Below are 13,252 nucleotides of genomic sequence, written 5' to 3' on the forward strand. Positions count from 1 at the left end.
CCTGATTAAATTCAGATACCCCTTTATATGATGGGGAATCTAGGAAGAGATGGTTACTAATTTGCGAAACAGAGTTCTCTGGGCAGCATTTCTTTATCAGCTTTGTGGAGCTTAATAAAAAGAACCAATAGTATTTAGATTAAATAAAAAGTAACATCCAAGGAGGTATATTTTGATATTTTTAAAAATCTTTCAGGCAATTATGTACATCAAGAGCAGTAAGAGATCTGCATAAGAAAATATGAAGGAAAAACAGATTTCTTTGATTTTGCATTTCTGAGATTGGTGGTGAAATCAACTCCATTGACTTTTCAAAAAAACTTTATTTCAAAAAGTAGATCTACTTAAAATTTCTCAAGCAAAGCACTGTTTAATTCGCTAACAAAAGCCAATCAAAACTTTGCTTTTCTTATATAGATGATGTCCTGTGTACTATGGAAAACTTCTGTAAAGTCGAGAATGGGAGTCTGATTTACAAAGAAAATATTCATTTTCCTAAATGAATAAAACTTAAGACTTTATTTACATAATTTGACTTAATCTGATTCTACTTCTTCACCATGGAGGGGGGGGCTAAAGGAACAAAGATAATTCTGATAGGTTTTTCATATTTTATCACTGCAATTGTGCCTGAAGAATCAGTTTTGACAAAACAGGCACTACATTCCTTTTTAAAGTTGGAATATTTACTGAAAGTTTGCATGCCAGAGTTAATAGAATATTAGCCCTTATGTTTGAGGCAAGGGTGTAATAAATCAAAAATATCTGAGTTTGTTTTATAATCAAATGACAATAAGCCTGCTTTTTATGAAAGGGGAGGAAAATTCTGCAGTTTCTTCTTGGTTTCCATAAAGTTCTGGTTACTTTTTAATTCTGTAGAAGTACAATTTCTTTCATGTAGAGGAGAGGCTGTTTTGTAGGGCTGGGACACAAGCAATGCCCATCCATCAAGAAGGCTGCAGCATTTTGTATATTGCGGTTCGAGCCAGTGCAATGACAACCATTGGATAAAACATGCAGTTCATGAGGTTTTACAAAGTGCAAACAACGTCATGAGATTTGTATCAATGAAACAAGTCAAACTTTTATGAAAAAATTCCAAATAAAAAACTTGGTATATTATTTTAAAATGGAATGACTGAAATAAAACAGAAAAATAATTCACATTTCAGTGATTAGATGTGTAAATTAAATAAGGTAATGTCCCAATAAACTAACATTAAAACGTCCCAGCCCTACTTTTTTTTTGCATTCAACCTTTTTTCTTATTAAAACTGATAAGGTTCTGAAGTGCGGAGGTGTCCACTCTCCCACGGTTATAGTGGTACGACTGCTGCTCCGTTACAGCGTAGGACACGGGCTTTCTAACCAACCGCTTATTGCACTAACGGTAGCAATGTTCTGTCAGTATACAACACGGTTACATTCCAGAACTAAATAAAATTGATGCTACTATATTTTAATGTAAATTCATATTAAATTAAGCATTTTTTCTAATAAATATAAAGATGCTAAAACAAAAAAAAACATCACATTTAGTTGAGCTAGCAAGTAAACAATAAAAGAAACAGCAAAAGTTTCTACATTAAACAGAGCCCCCAAATCTTGGAATTTTCAAAAGTTTCTCTCTCACCATCATTGCTTATGCTCATCCAAGTCCTGGATTTTATCTTCTATATGTAAAATTCCACTGCTCTGATTATGAAGCTGAGCCACAACTACTTGCTATACTCAACAGTCAGTTGACTTAATCGGTAACTTAACCAATAAATGGAATTTGAACAGTGGCATTGCGGAGGTGGGACTTCTTGAATTTCAAGAAGAACTGGTAGAATATATTTTCAAACAGGTCTTTTTCACCTACAGCAACCATCCCACACTCCCAAAGTTGAGGACTAAAGTGAATGGCTGGATTTCTGACCTAATCAGTGACTACTTTTGAGATCCAAGGTTTGTGGAACATTTTTTTTGTTCCATTTTTGTGTTGCTTGATAAAGATGAGTTTTGTGCTGCCAAACACTGAGGTAAAGGCAAAAAGGAAACTATACTGAAAAAGGAAAAAGGAAAGACACAGACATGAGGTCTGACGGAGCACACACACACACACACACACACACGCGCACATGTGCACACACGCACGCACACACACAGAGCAGTTGGCTGGTTTCGTATTGCATAATAGTGCTATGATCTTCGTAGGTAAACAATCCCTTTCCGCCAGTTTATTGAAACTATTGTCTCCGCACAGTGAAAGTTACAGTATGGCTGGAGACATTTCCCGTAAACTGACCCCACTGGAAATGTAGGCTGAAATCTTCGGTTCTTTCTGGAGAGAAGTTCCCAAACTCAAGCGAAGTACATTGTGCGTAAGGTATCCTGGTGGATCTGCACAGCCTTGGCAAGAGCCTGTGGGTCACGTCCGTTACTCTGTCCGGAAATGTGACTGCCTTCAGCGCTGTAAATATTGGAGAAAGATGATCAAAACTGGACAAACCCCGACTTGAACATTTGTATTCTTCTAGGTATTCATGAAAACATAACAAACAAATAGATTCATGTCTACATAGATTACAATTACTGTTTCTAATGCCTACTTATGCAAGTTATACTATGAAGGATATTATAGATCTAGATATTGTTGATATTTCTTACAGTGTAAGAAAATTTAGAGAGATTAGTTTTATCCATACAGCTTTGCATAATTTCTACATCAGGGTAAACAAAGTGTTGCTTCATTAGATGGAAGTTTTGGCAGTCGTTAAAATTCACACAAGATTTTGTACAATGTTTAGCTGAACCCAACTCTCATAAACAAAGGTTTTCTGTTGCTTCTGGAAAGCTAAAATTACACTAATGAAAAGAAAAACTGCAAATAACCATGTAAAATGCAATGTATAGGGAACAAGTAGCTGCATCAAGCAACAAAAAAAGTACTGAAAACAAATGTCTATCATATGTCTCCCTATTTGCTAATTTTATTCTTTAAATATGGAGAATAACTTTAAACACAATATTTTAATGTCTTCCTGCTTGATCATCAGTGTCCAGTGGTTTATGATTGTTGACAAAACTTTAAGCTATACTGTGAAAAACAAAATCACTCTTTGTCCATCTTCTCCAACATCACTATCTCCATCACATTCATCCAATTTCTTTCATTCCAATGCCAAACTTGCTTCAACTGAGTGCCAGTTGGTCTTAGCTTCCCTCCGCATTGTATTGCAAGTAATCAAAAATACTGTTTGAAATTCTAAAATTAATCATTTGTCCAGCTGAAGAACGAATTGCCTAAATTTGACTTTGACATTCAAACAAAACGTGTGGTAATTTTAACTTATGCAAGTTCCATACTTGTGAATCCCTAACCAATGTTAATTATGAGTATTTATTATCTACCGTTTCTATCATCAGCAAGAGAAAACCTGACATGTAGAGATCATGGAAGCAACACAGAAAATGCATCTAACAATGACAAAATATAGTCTTTATTACCTGTCATGCTCTTTGTCCACCAAGTGGTATCTTGCTCTAAATGCCACTAGATGTGCATAATAGGCTGGTGCTGGGATAGAGACAGAGCGTGTGCAGCGCACGTACGTGTGACATAGCTGATAGGTGAGGAGCTGAAGTTCATCTGCAGAGAAGCAGTTGTCATCCCACAAAACATGGTAATGTGAAGGACGACTTGTACCCTGAAACAGATAACATTGGCAAATTTTTTAATCAGGTTATCCTCTTACAAATATACTTACTTTCCTCTAGGCAGCCTCCTTTACCAGCCATGCTAGAGTGGTCCAAACTGACTCTTGGTAAAACTTTAAAAGGTATTATATATACTGACCCTATGTTCACTGATCAGCGTACAGGTTGGGATTTCTATATTTCCATGAACGATAAGATTGGTCTTATCGGAAAACTTGTAAGAAGTGTTGTGTGATTTTTAACTTTGTCCACCCCAGTCCATCAATGGCACCTCCGTGTCATAAGTGGAAATAGGGTGCAGCAAAGCCATTCAATGTGATAACTGTCACAGTCTAATCAGACTGTATACTCTGGATATTCATGAAATACTGAATGTGGTCACTATTAGTCAAAAAAGTACCCAATCTACCTAAGGTTAAGGGTAAGGTAGCCTAAATGAAAATTATTGACTTAAGGTAGCTCTGGTCACCTGACCAGGATAAGCCAGTCACTAAACTATTAATAAACAAGAATCCATCTGAACCAAAATGAACAAAAATGGAAAGCATACACTTTGTTCCCTGTTTCTATCAGCTTCTCAAAGATAGTGCCCATTTGGAAACCATACTGACCACAAATTCAGAAATTTCACTAATGCTGAAGATATGAAGCAACAATTAAACAACTGTAGACTCAGGTTAAACTCAACACTTCAAAACTGTTACATTTTAAACTGCATATTCTTGATTTTCCTTTTGTACTAGACACTACCGCCATTTTGGAAACAGCGTATCTACGTTTATGTGTATGTTGGATGGCAATGTTTAATTACTTTTCTATCCCAACAGTCACTGCATCAGAGGTCAGATTAGTTTTCCTTCTTGTGAATCTAAGGAAAGCGACAGGACCAGGTGAAGTACCAGACAGCGCACGTGCAGATCAACTGGCAGAAGTCTTCTCGGACAGATCCATGTCAGATGCCATATCACTTTCCTTCACTCCTCTCTAGAACATCTTGACACCAGAACAGCTACGTAAGAATCCTATTCATTGACTACAGTTCAGCCTTCAACACGATTATCCCCTCAAGACTGATTACTTAACTTAGTGATCTTGGACTAAGCCCTACTCTGCAACTGGATCTGCAGTTTTCTGACCCACAGGCCACAGTGAAGATTGGGGACAATATTTCATCCTCACTAACACTCAACACTGGAGCCCCCCAGGGGTGCGTACTTAGCCCCCTACTGTACTCACTGTGTACTCATGACTGCATAGTGTACCCATGACTGCGTTGCCAAACACCAGACTAATGCCATTTACAAGTTCGCTGATGATAACACCATAGTCCGTCTAATCTCAGATGGTGATGAAACAGACTACAGACAGGAGGTGGAAGACCTGGAAAAATGGTGCACCGAGAACAACCTAGCTCTCAATGAATTTCAAAGAACGAAGCACAATGTAGTGCTGTATTCATTGAAGGCCAGGTAAATTCACCTGGCTTATCCAGTGATTGTCTGGTCATTTGCCATGTTGGTATGTGTGGATTGTGCTGTGAGCAAATTTGTTGCTGATAGAGTTCCCTCTAAGCTGTTGTTCTGAGTTTCTGCACATGATGTGTCAATGCTGACAAATTTAGAGGGAACGCTATTTGTTGCTTTTCTTTACGGGCGGCATGGTGGCACAGTGGTTAGCACTGCTGCCTCGCAGCGCCAGAGACCCGGGTTCAGTTCCCGACTCAGGTGATTGACTGTGTGGAGTTTGCACGTTCTCCCCGTGTCTGCGTGGGTTTCCTCCCACAGTCCAAAGATGTGCGGTCAGGTGAATTGGCCATGCTAAATTGCCCGTAGTGTTAAGTAGGGGGTAAATGTAGGGGTATGGGTGGGTTGCGCTTCGGGGGTCGGCGTGGACTTGTTGGGCCGAAGGGCCTGTTTCCACACTGTAAGTAATCTAATCTAATCTAATCTTTACAACCATATCTACACTTCAGAAGTATTTAATTGGTTACAAAGTCCATTGTGACGCCATGAGGAAATGAAAGGTTCCATAAATAAAACTTATTTCTTTCCTTAGTAAAAGGCAAACCACAACATTATTAATTTACAATCTCTTTAGACTTCAGCATATTACTGAGTCAAAAAGTGTGGTGCGGTAAAGCACAGCAGTCATACAGCATCCGAGAAGCAGGAGAATCAACATTTCAGGCATAAGTCTGTCCTGATGAAGGGCTTATGCTCGAAATGTCGACTCTCCTGTTCCTCGGATGCTGCTTGACTGGCTGTGCTTTTCCAGTGCCACACTTTTAGACTGTGATCGCCAACATCTGCAGTCCTCACTTTCTCCTAGTACATTACATAGGCAAAATTAAAACTATGAGCACTTACTCATTCGGAGAAAAATGTCTCTTTTTTGCAACAACTGCATTTTTGAAATGGCAGACATCAGGATGTGCTTGTTGTCTGCTCTGATTTCCAGTTATTTATTAACCTTCCCTCTTAACAGAAGTGGTACTTGTAAACATATGAAACATTCAGAAAAAACAGCTTCACACATTTCCCTGCTTTATCCTCCAGCAATACAAATATTACGTTATCAAGCTTTCATTTCATACCTGTATCCCAGCATGGCTGCAGAGATAAAAATCAAATTCATATGGGTGGGTGATATCTGTGTCTACAGTTGTGCCTGCTGGAATATTTCCACTTCTTCCAACCTTTCAGACAGAGGGAATAAAAGAATAAATCTCAACACCCAGACTCAAAAATTGTGTACCATTTCACACTCAGTTCTCCAAAAGAAAAATTGTTGAGTTTAATGGCCATTTGAAGATTTAACTCATGCTTTAAAACTCCTCAAGCCAGATGTATTGAGAGGGAGAGGGGGAGAGGGAGAGGGAGAGGGAGAGGGATAGTTCTTACCCTCTCATTCTTATCAGCACAGAACAATCGAGTGTGATGACGTTTCTGCACGACAATGTATGTGATGCCAGGCTGATAGTCCTTTTCCAAGCTGATGCAGGCTTCTCGAATTGCCAATAGCTCACAATACAATACCTACAGCATAAAAGCAAATGTAAGTATGATTGGTGGGGAATGCCGTTAAATTAAGTGACTCCATAAAGTTCATGGATCCTACCACCCCCGAGATTCGATCATGGGCTGGATTTTAATCTAGTGCTAATGTTCTGTACTGGTGTGGGGACAGGATTGGATAACAGCATCTGATTTTTTTCCATAGTTAGCATGATTGACAAAATGGAGATTATTTACAGTAGGAAATGGTATTGGAAAATATAAACCGTTGAGTGGGAATAGCAATGAGGTCATCCCATGTTGGTTAGCAGATGTCTTGATCATGAGGAAGGGATCCCATCGGAGTTCATGTCCTGGGAGATTGCTGGAGTAGGAGTGATGGGTAACTAAAGTGGGCGATTTGGCATTACTGATTAGTCTGTCTGGAGGCCTTACCACTGTATTCTTTGCCCACTGGCAGCTCTGTAAAGGGACTGTCTCATGGATTCAACTACTTTCCCTTCCTTTGAGCTGTTGAGTTCCATTAAAATTAGAATGTTAAAAATGAAGACATGTAATATATTTAAATTGTCAACACATTTCCTCTGAGCAGAGCCTGCCCCTTGTCCACCCTCCATCAAAACAAAATGGAAGCAGATTTTGCATTTGTTCCAGATATTTTGCATTTTCAGATTTCAAATTCATACCCATGGGAGGAAAATGGATTACATTTGATAGTAAACTGGCAAAATGAAGCTTTCAGTCCAACTTTGTTCTCACATGTTGGTTTCAGCCCAGAGATTTTCACACATTGTAAGGGAAACATAGCAGAGTTTGTCCTGAATTGGTTATAGCAAGTTTACAAAGTTAACTGGAAAGTATTTTTGTCATAAAATTTAATTTTAAATTTGCACTAATTAGCTTGGAGCACAGAATATGATAGTTACCCATGAGCTACTTTTACCTGACGGAATTGGCCCTCAGAAACACCGTCACGGTAGAATATAATTCGAGTGGGCTTGAAGCGAGTTGATTTGTAAAACTGAATGAGAAGTTCTCGAACCATTGAAGCTAGGTCTTGAATGATCTCCTGTCGAGGTCTCTGAACTCGTACAGTGGCACAGTAACGACTAGGATGGGCATCCATACTGCCCACAACCTAGAAAAAGCAATCAGATAATTGCACACAGACTGATTAACACTGTGACACTTGCTTTATGAATGATTTGTGGGATTTGAAAATGAAAAGATTCTGATGACCCAGGTTTGCATATATAGGAATGCGGATAGCAGAACCAAATAAGTCATAATTAACCTATCTTCTCACCGAAACACAAAAGTCAGTGACAGGTGAATTTTTCCCTTCATCAGTAGTAAAGCTGACATGTTACGTGTCTGTGACAAAGCTAAACATTCCATCCTCGTCATTCTTGATCTGTCTGCAATCTTCAATGTGATTGCCCAAACTCTGCTGCTATGTGGATACAGTGGTTAGGACTGCTGTCACCTTGCTCTTTTCTAATCCATCTAATTAGAACCAGAGAATCATTTGTGATGGCTTCTTTCCCTGCTCCTGCATTTGCTGCCTTTGAAATAGACCACTATCCTGGAGGAACGAATTGTGAGATCCAGGTATGCAATGCAAGTGGAGTACCTCATGACTGGAATTGACACTTTTTTCTATTCATACCAACCTTTAAATGCCCACCCACTCCTCCCTTCCCCCTACCCCCACATGAACCCTACCAACCCTGGTAATGTTAGATGGGCTGACTTGATTTAGCATGTCCCTCAAGTTGACCAAATTCTAAAATATTCCTGGAAAATTCATGAACTAAGTGCAAAGCAGCCCAGCATGTTCCTTCGTCCACATTCAAAATTAAGAGTACACAATGCAGAAGACAAGATTTGTTTACATTGCCATTTTTCTCCTTTCTTCCTCCACTACCCTTGCCCATTTGAGAGAACGTATTCATGTAAAAAAAATGAACACTTACAGCAGCAATAGAAGGTTTCTTGCCATCTCCAGCTGGTGGGTGTGTGACATCAGCCCCCAGAAAGATCACAGGCTGTTGGAATACAGATGGTCTACAGGCATTAAATGAAGAAATAAACAATTCTTGAGTAGCTTGTTCAAAACTGGAACAGATATAATGCAAATATAGGTGCTTTTTGTTTCTTATGAAATTAATTTGTACATAAATTGCAGAGTCTGACTAGAATATAAATTTGATTATTTGCAAACTTTTGACTAACTAATTTCTATTCCAAACAACTATCTTTATTACAAATAAATTTATTCTTTGTCTTGTATATTTAATGTATAGCCTTTAGAAAATAATTATTTCTGTTGATGCCAATTTCATGCTAGTGTGACTGAAGTTAGTAAGTGTAACCCGATTTTGAAACCTTACCACAGAGTCATAGCAATTAGGTTACAGACAATATATGAAACAATGCAAGCATCTGACACCAACGTTGACTGCATAATAGCAAAAGCCACTCCAACAAACCATCAATAGCAAAGTCCAATGTCTTCCTTTCCATGAAAATTTATTGTTTCACATATCCCTAGGGCTCCAACTCCACCTTTGACTTGATTTGATTAGATTGATTTATTATTGTTACACATACGGTGATACAGTAAAAAGTTCTATATTGCATGCTATCAAGGTAAATCATACCTCACAGAAGTACATCAGGGTAATAGAATAAAATACAGAATATAGTCTTTCAGCTACAGCGAAGGTGCTGAGAAAGATCAACTGTAAAATATGAGAAGAGAACGTGAGGACTGCAGATGCTGGAGATCAGAGCTGAAAATGTGTTGTTGGAAAAGCGCAGCAGGTCAGGTAGCATCCAAGGAACAGGAGACTCGACGTTTCGGGCATAAGCCCTTCTTCAGGAGTGAAGGGCTTATGCCCGAAACGTCGAATTTCCTGTTCCTTGGATGCTGCCTGACTTGCTGCGCTTTTCCAGCAACACCTTTTCAGCTGTAAAATATGAGAGGTCTGTTCATAAATCTGATAATAGCTGGGAAGAAGCTATTTTTAAAAATCTGATGTTGTGTTTTCAAACGTTTATACCTTCTGCCTGATGGAAGAAGGTGGAAGAATATAACGGAGATGGGAGGGATCTTTGATTTTGTTGGCGGCTTTCCTGAGGCAACAGGAAGCATAGATGGAGTCAATGGAAGGAAGGCTGGTTTTTGTGATGGACAGGGCTGCATTAACAATTTAATAATTCTTTGCAGCCTTGGGCACATCAGTTGGCATACCATGGTGCATCTATAAAAATTGGTAACAGATATTGTGAACATGCCAAATTTTCTTAGCCTTCTGAGGAAGTAGAGGCATTGGTGTGCTTTCTTGACTTTAGCATCATCATGGATGAACCAGGAAGGATTGTTAGTGATATTTATTCATAGAAATGTGAAGCTCTCTACCACTTCCACTTCAGCACCACTTATACAGATAAAGGCATGTCCTCCACTTCACTTCCTGAAGTTGACGACCAGCTCCTTCATTTTGTTGATATTGAGGGAGAGATTGTTGAAGTTACACGATGCCACTATGCTCTTTTTCCTGTACTTTGTCTTGCCGTTGTTTGAGATCTGACCAATCCTTCCTTTTCTAACATCTCGTTTGTTACTGACATTTAGCTTGGCTGACTTATAACTGTCAATCTGAAATAGTTGCCTTAACTAGAATGCTTCAATACAAAAATTCAAGATTCTTAGGTGAATTTTAATGCCATGAAATATTTAGTTTATTTTGTAATTTCTTTCCTCTATGCAAACAATCACTGATCTGTCAGCTGCTCATGTAACTATCTTTTCATACGATTCAGGACTTTAGAACGATCAGTTCAGCAATACAGAGGATTTCAAGAGCTCCTTACATCTAGCAAGGCTGTTTCAAATTTCCTTTTGAAGTCTCTTGACTATTGAATTTTACCAATATAACATTTATATTTTGCGCTATTTCTTCCTCTTACATCTGTTTGTAAACAAAGTTCAGGGTTTTGCAAGTATAAAATTTGCTGTTACATCTCAGATTTATAACAATGCTTCTTACATGAACACAATCAGTTTATGATTGTATGTTGTAGATGCATCATCATGGAGTGTGAATCAGTCCTTATCTGTTGTCAGCAAGGATTATTCAATATCATTCTTACAGAGGAACTTCAGATTTTTCCTAGACCTACCTGGGGACACCCAACTAATTGCCTTCTGTCTGAAGATCAGCATAGTTTGCACAACAGAAGATCCTTCCCAGTCTGTTTGCTTCAATCACCGATTCATCAATTTTAAAACAAAAAGGAGCCCAATTCAACTTATGGCTCTGTACCCACTGTACCCATTTCAGTCTTGGAAACAACATGGTCATCGCTTCACAAAGATAACTGCATGTTCACACAGAGATCTACCAAAATCAGCTATACTTTAAACCGTAGCAAATTCAAGCAAACTTCTGCCAAAACACCTGAATGAGATTTCACAAACCTTCGGTTTTGTAGCTGAATGAAGTGGAACTCCAACTGAAAGTGAATATATTGTCAAAAAGTCAAAGCCCTCACCCATACTACCAGGGAAACTGCTAACTTCACAAAGGCAAAAATCATTATAAATCAGCAATTTAAGATAACATTCAATTCTTTTTAATACTGATGAGGTTATCCAAACTTGGCCGGTTGTGTTATAACAACTCGCAACAAGCTTTGCTTCTCCATACGTCTGTCTTTGCTGACCTACACCGACACCCAAATGATTAATTCTTACTCTACCTTTCAAATTCCTTCATGTCCTTACCACTCAATATCTTAATCTTGTCCAGCTTCAGAGCCATCCAGGATACTGGTGCTAATCTAACTCTGGTCTATAGTGTATCCTTGATTTTAGTTGCTTTATCTTTGTTGGCTGTTCCTACAGTTACCCAAGCACTAAGGTTCAGAATACATGCCCATCTTCACCTCAGTTTCCTCTTTTAAGATCATCCTGAAAACTTATTTATTTGATGAGGCTATGGTCATCTGACTCAATATTACCTTATGTGGCTATTGCCGTATTTTGTTTTATAATATTTTTACAAAGCATCTTGACTGAGACAAAACAAGAAAACAAACTTACCGCTGATGTGGCACGAGAATGTTGTTAATACCACCTAGTTTCACATTAATCTTCAGGCAGAGGTTCGATAATGTCTGTGGAGACGTTTTGACAACGTTCTTCACTTGAACACACTGAGTAGCCATTCCTAGGAGAGTATCTCCCACACGCTTCACCTCGGCTAGAAGAAAGGTGAATGCATTAGAAGATTTTTCTTGGTGATTTCCCCAATGAAGGCAATCAGACTTTGAGTCAGGCTACCCAGAGAGCTATTTTGAGGATCCATTCAATTAGTCTTCTGGATGATTAAGAATTTGCAGTGTGTGACAAGATGGTTGGAGTCTCATTCCTAGCACTTCACAGCCCAGATGCAAGTATTCCTGCACTTCCACAGACTACTAGTGCTCCTTGCTGCAATAACTCTGTAATCATCCAAATTCATTTATATAGACAGCTAAACACATGCCCTGGAACCATTTCTACTAAATACTTGACAGTATATATAAAACATCCAGTTATAATTTGCTTAGAAATATCTAGTGGTAAGCAAAGCCTTCTCAAAATACATCAGTAAAATAAAAAATGGGAGAAATTAAACTTTTGGGTTAAGGCGACTGAAACATTGAAAGAAACTTCTACCACAATAGTGCTGCTGCATTTGCAATGCACTGGTTCAAATAAATAAAGTGGCATCAAAAGTATGCTGCTTTACTTGTGCTGTTGCATTACTCTGAAGCATCACTTGTTGTGATCAGTGATGCTCAAAGTCAGTCTCATGAACGGTTCCTATTAAATTTGTGAACCAGTTGGTGAAGGAAGAGACCGGAAGGCTTTACTCAGTTTTTGATGCACAAATTGAAATTATAAACATGTATAGTTCTTAATTCTACAACAGAACACCAATTCAATTAGTCAATTAGTGTCCCTTTATATTCTTCAGATTAAGAAAAAACAAATTAAAAATACAACCATTGAACAATGCCTCTGTAAAGGGTAATAACTAAAATGAAAGTATTAAATGAAATGAGGCGTGATAATGCATTGCAGCTTTTGCAGTGCTCACCACCTACAAGGACATGATGGACTCAGCACTTTCCCTCAAGGACATTCAAAGTTCACACATAACCATTAAGGAGAGGCAGACAGCCAGGTCATATGGATCCCTTTAACTGCCCTTTGCCTAGATCAGATGCAGGAACAGACCATCAAGGCAGTTCTTCAATTTGCTACACATGCCTGTACCAGATAGAATGCTTTTTATACTTGATCTTGTTTGTTTCATATATACCTTCTTCCCTGAGGAATAGTAGGGAAGTGCTTGAAGGATTATTAAACAATTTAATTAATGATATAAACACACCTTCCAGAGCCAACGAATCTGGAGTGGGGTCTTGAACACAGGAAAATGAGTAGGCCATTCATTCTATCCAAGTGACTGTGGCCATCA

General features: G+C 38.5%; 1 protein-coding gene across 1 annotated transcript in view; it reads right to left on the reverse strand.

Moving 5' to 3' along the window:
• Positions 1-199: 199 nt before the first annotated feature.
• Positions 200-13,252, reverse strand: part of LOC132830127 (protein argonaute-3) — a 121,568-nt gene continuing 108,515 nt past the window's right edge. The window contains exons 14-20 of the mRNA XM_060847629.1: positions 11,827-11,986; positions 8,693-8,783; positions 7,660-7,854; positions 6,603-6,737; positions 6,296-6,397; positions 3,493-3,692; positions 200-2,455 (exon numbers count right to left, since the gene is read on the reverse strand). Of these exons, the coding sequence (XP_060703612.1) occupies positions 2,347-2,455; positions 3,493-3,692; positions 6,296-6,397; positions 6,603-6,737; positions 7,660-7,854; positions 8,693-8,783; positions 11,827-11,986 (992 nt within the window). The 3' untranslated portion in view covers positions 200-2,346. The remainder of the gene's footprint in view (positions 2,456-3,492; positions 3,693-6,295; positions 6,398-6,602; positions 6,738-7,659; positions 7,855-8,692; positions 8,784-11,826; positions 11,987-13,252) is intronic.

This window comes from Hemiscyllium ocellatum, chromosome 30 (assembly GCF_020745735.1).
Source record: "Hemiscyllium ocellatum isolate sHemOce1 chromosome 30, sHemOce1.pat.X.cur, whole genome shotgun sequence".
NCBI lineage: Eukaryota > Metazoa > Chordata > Chondrichthyes > Orectolobiformes > Hemiscylliidae > Hemiscyllium > Hemiscyllium ocellatum.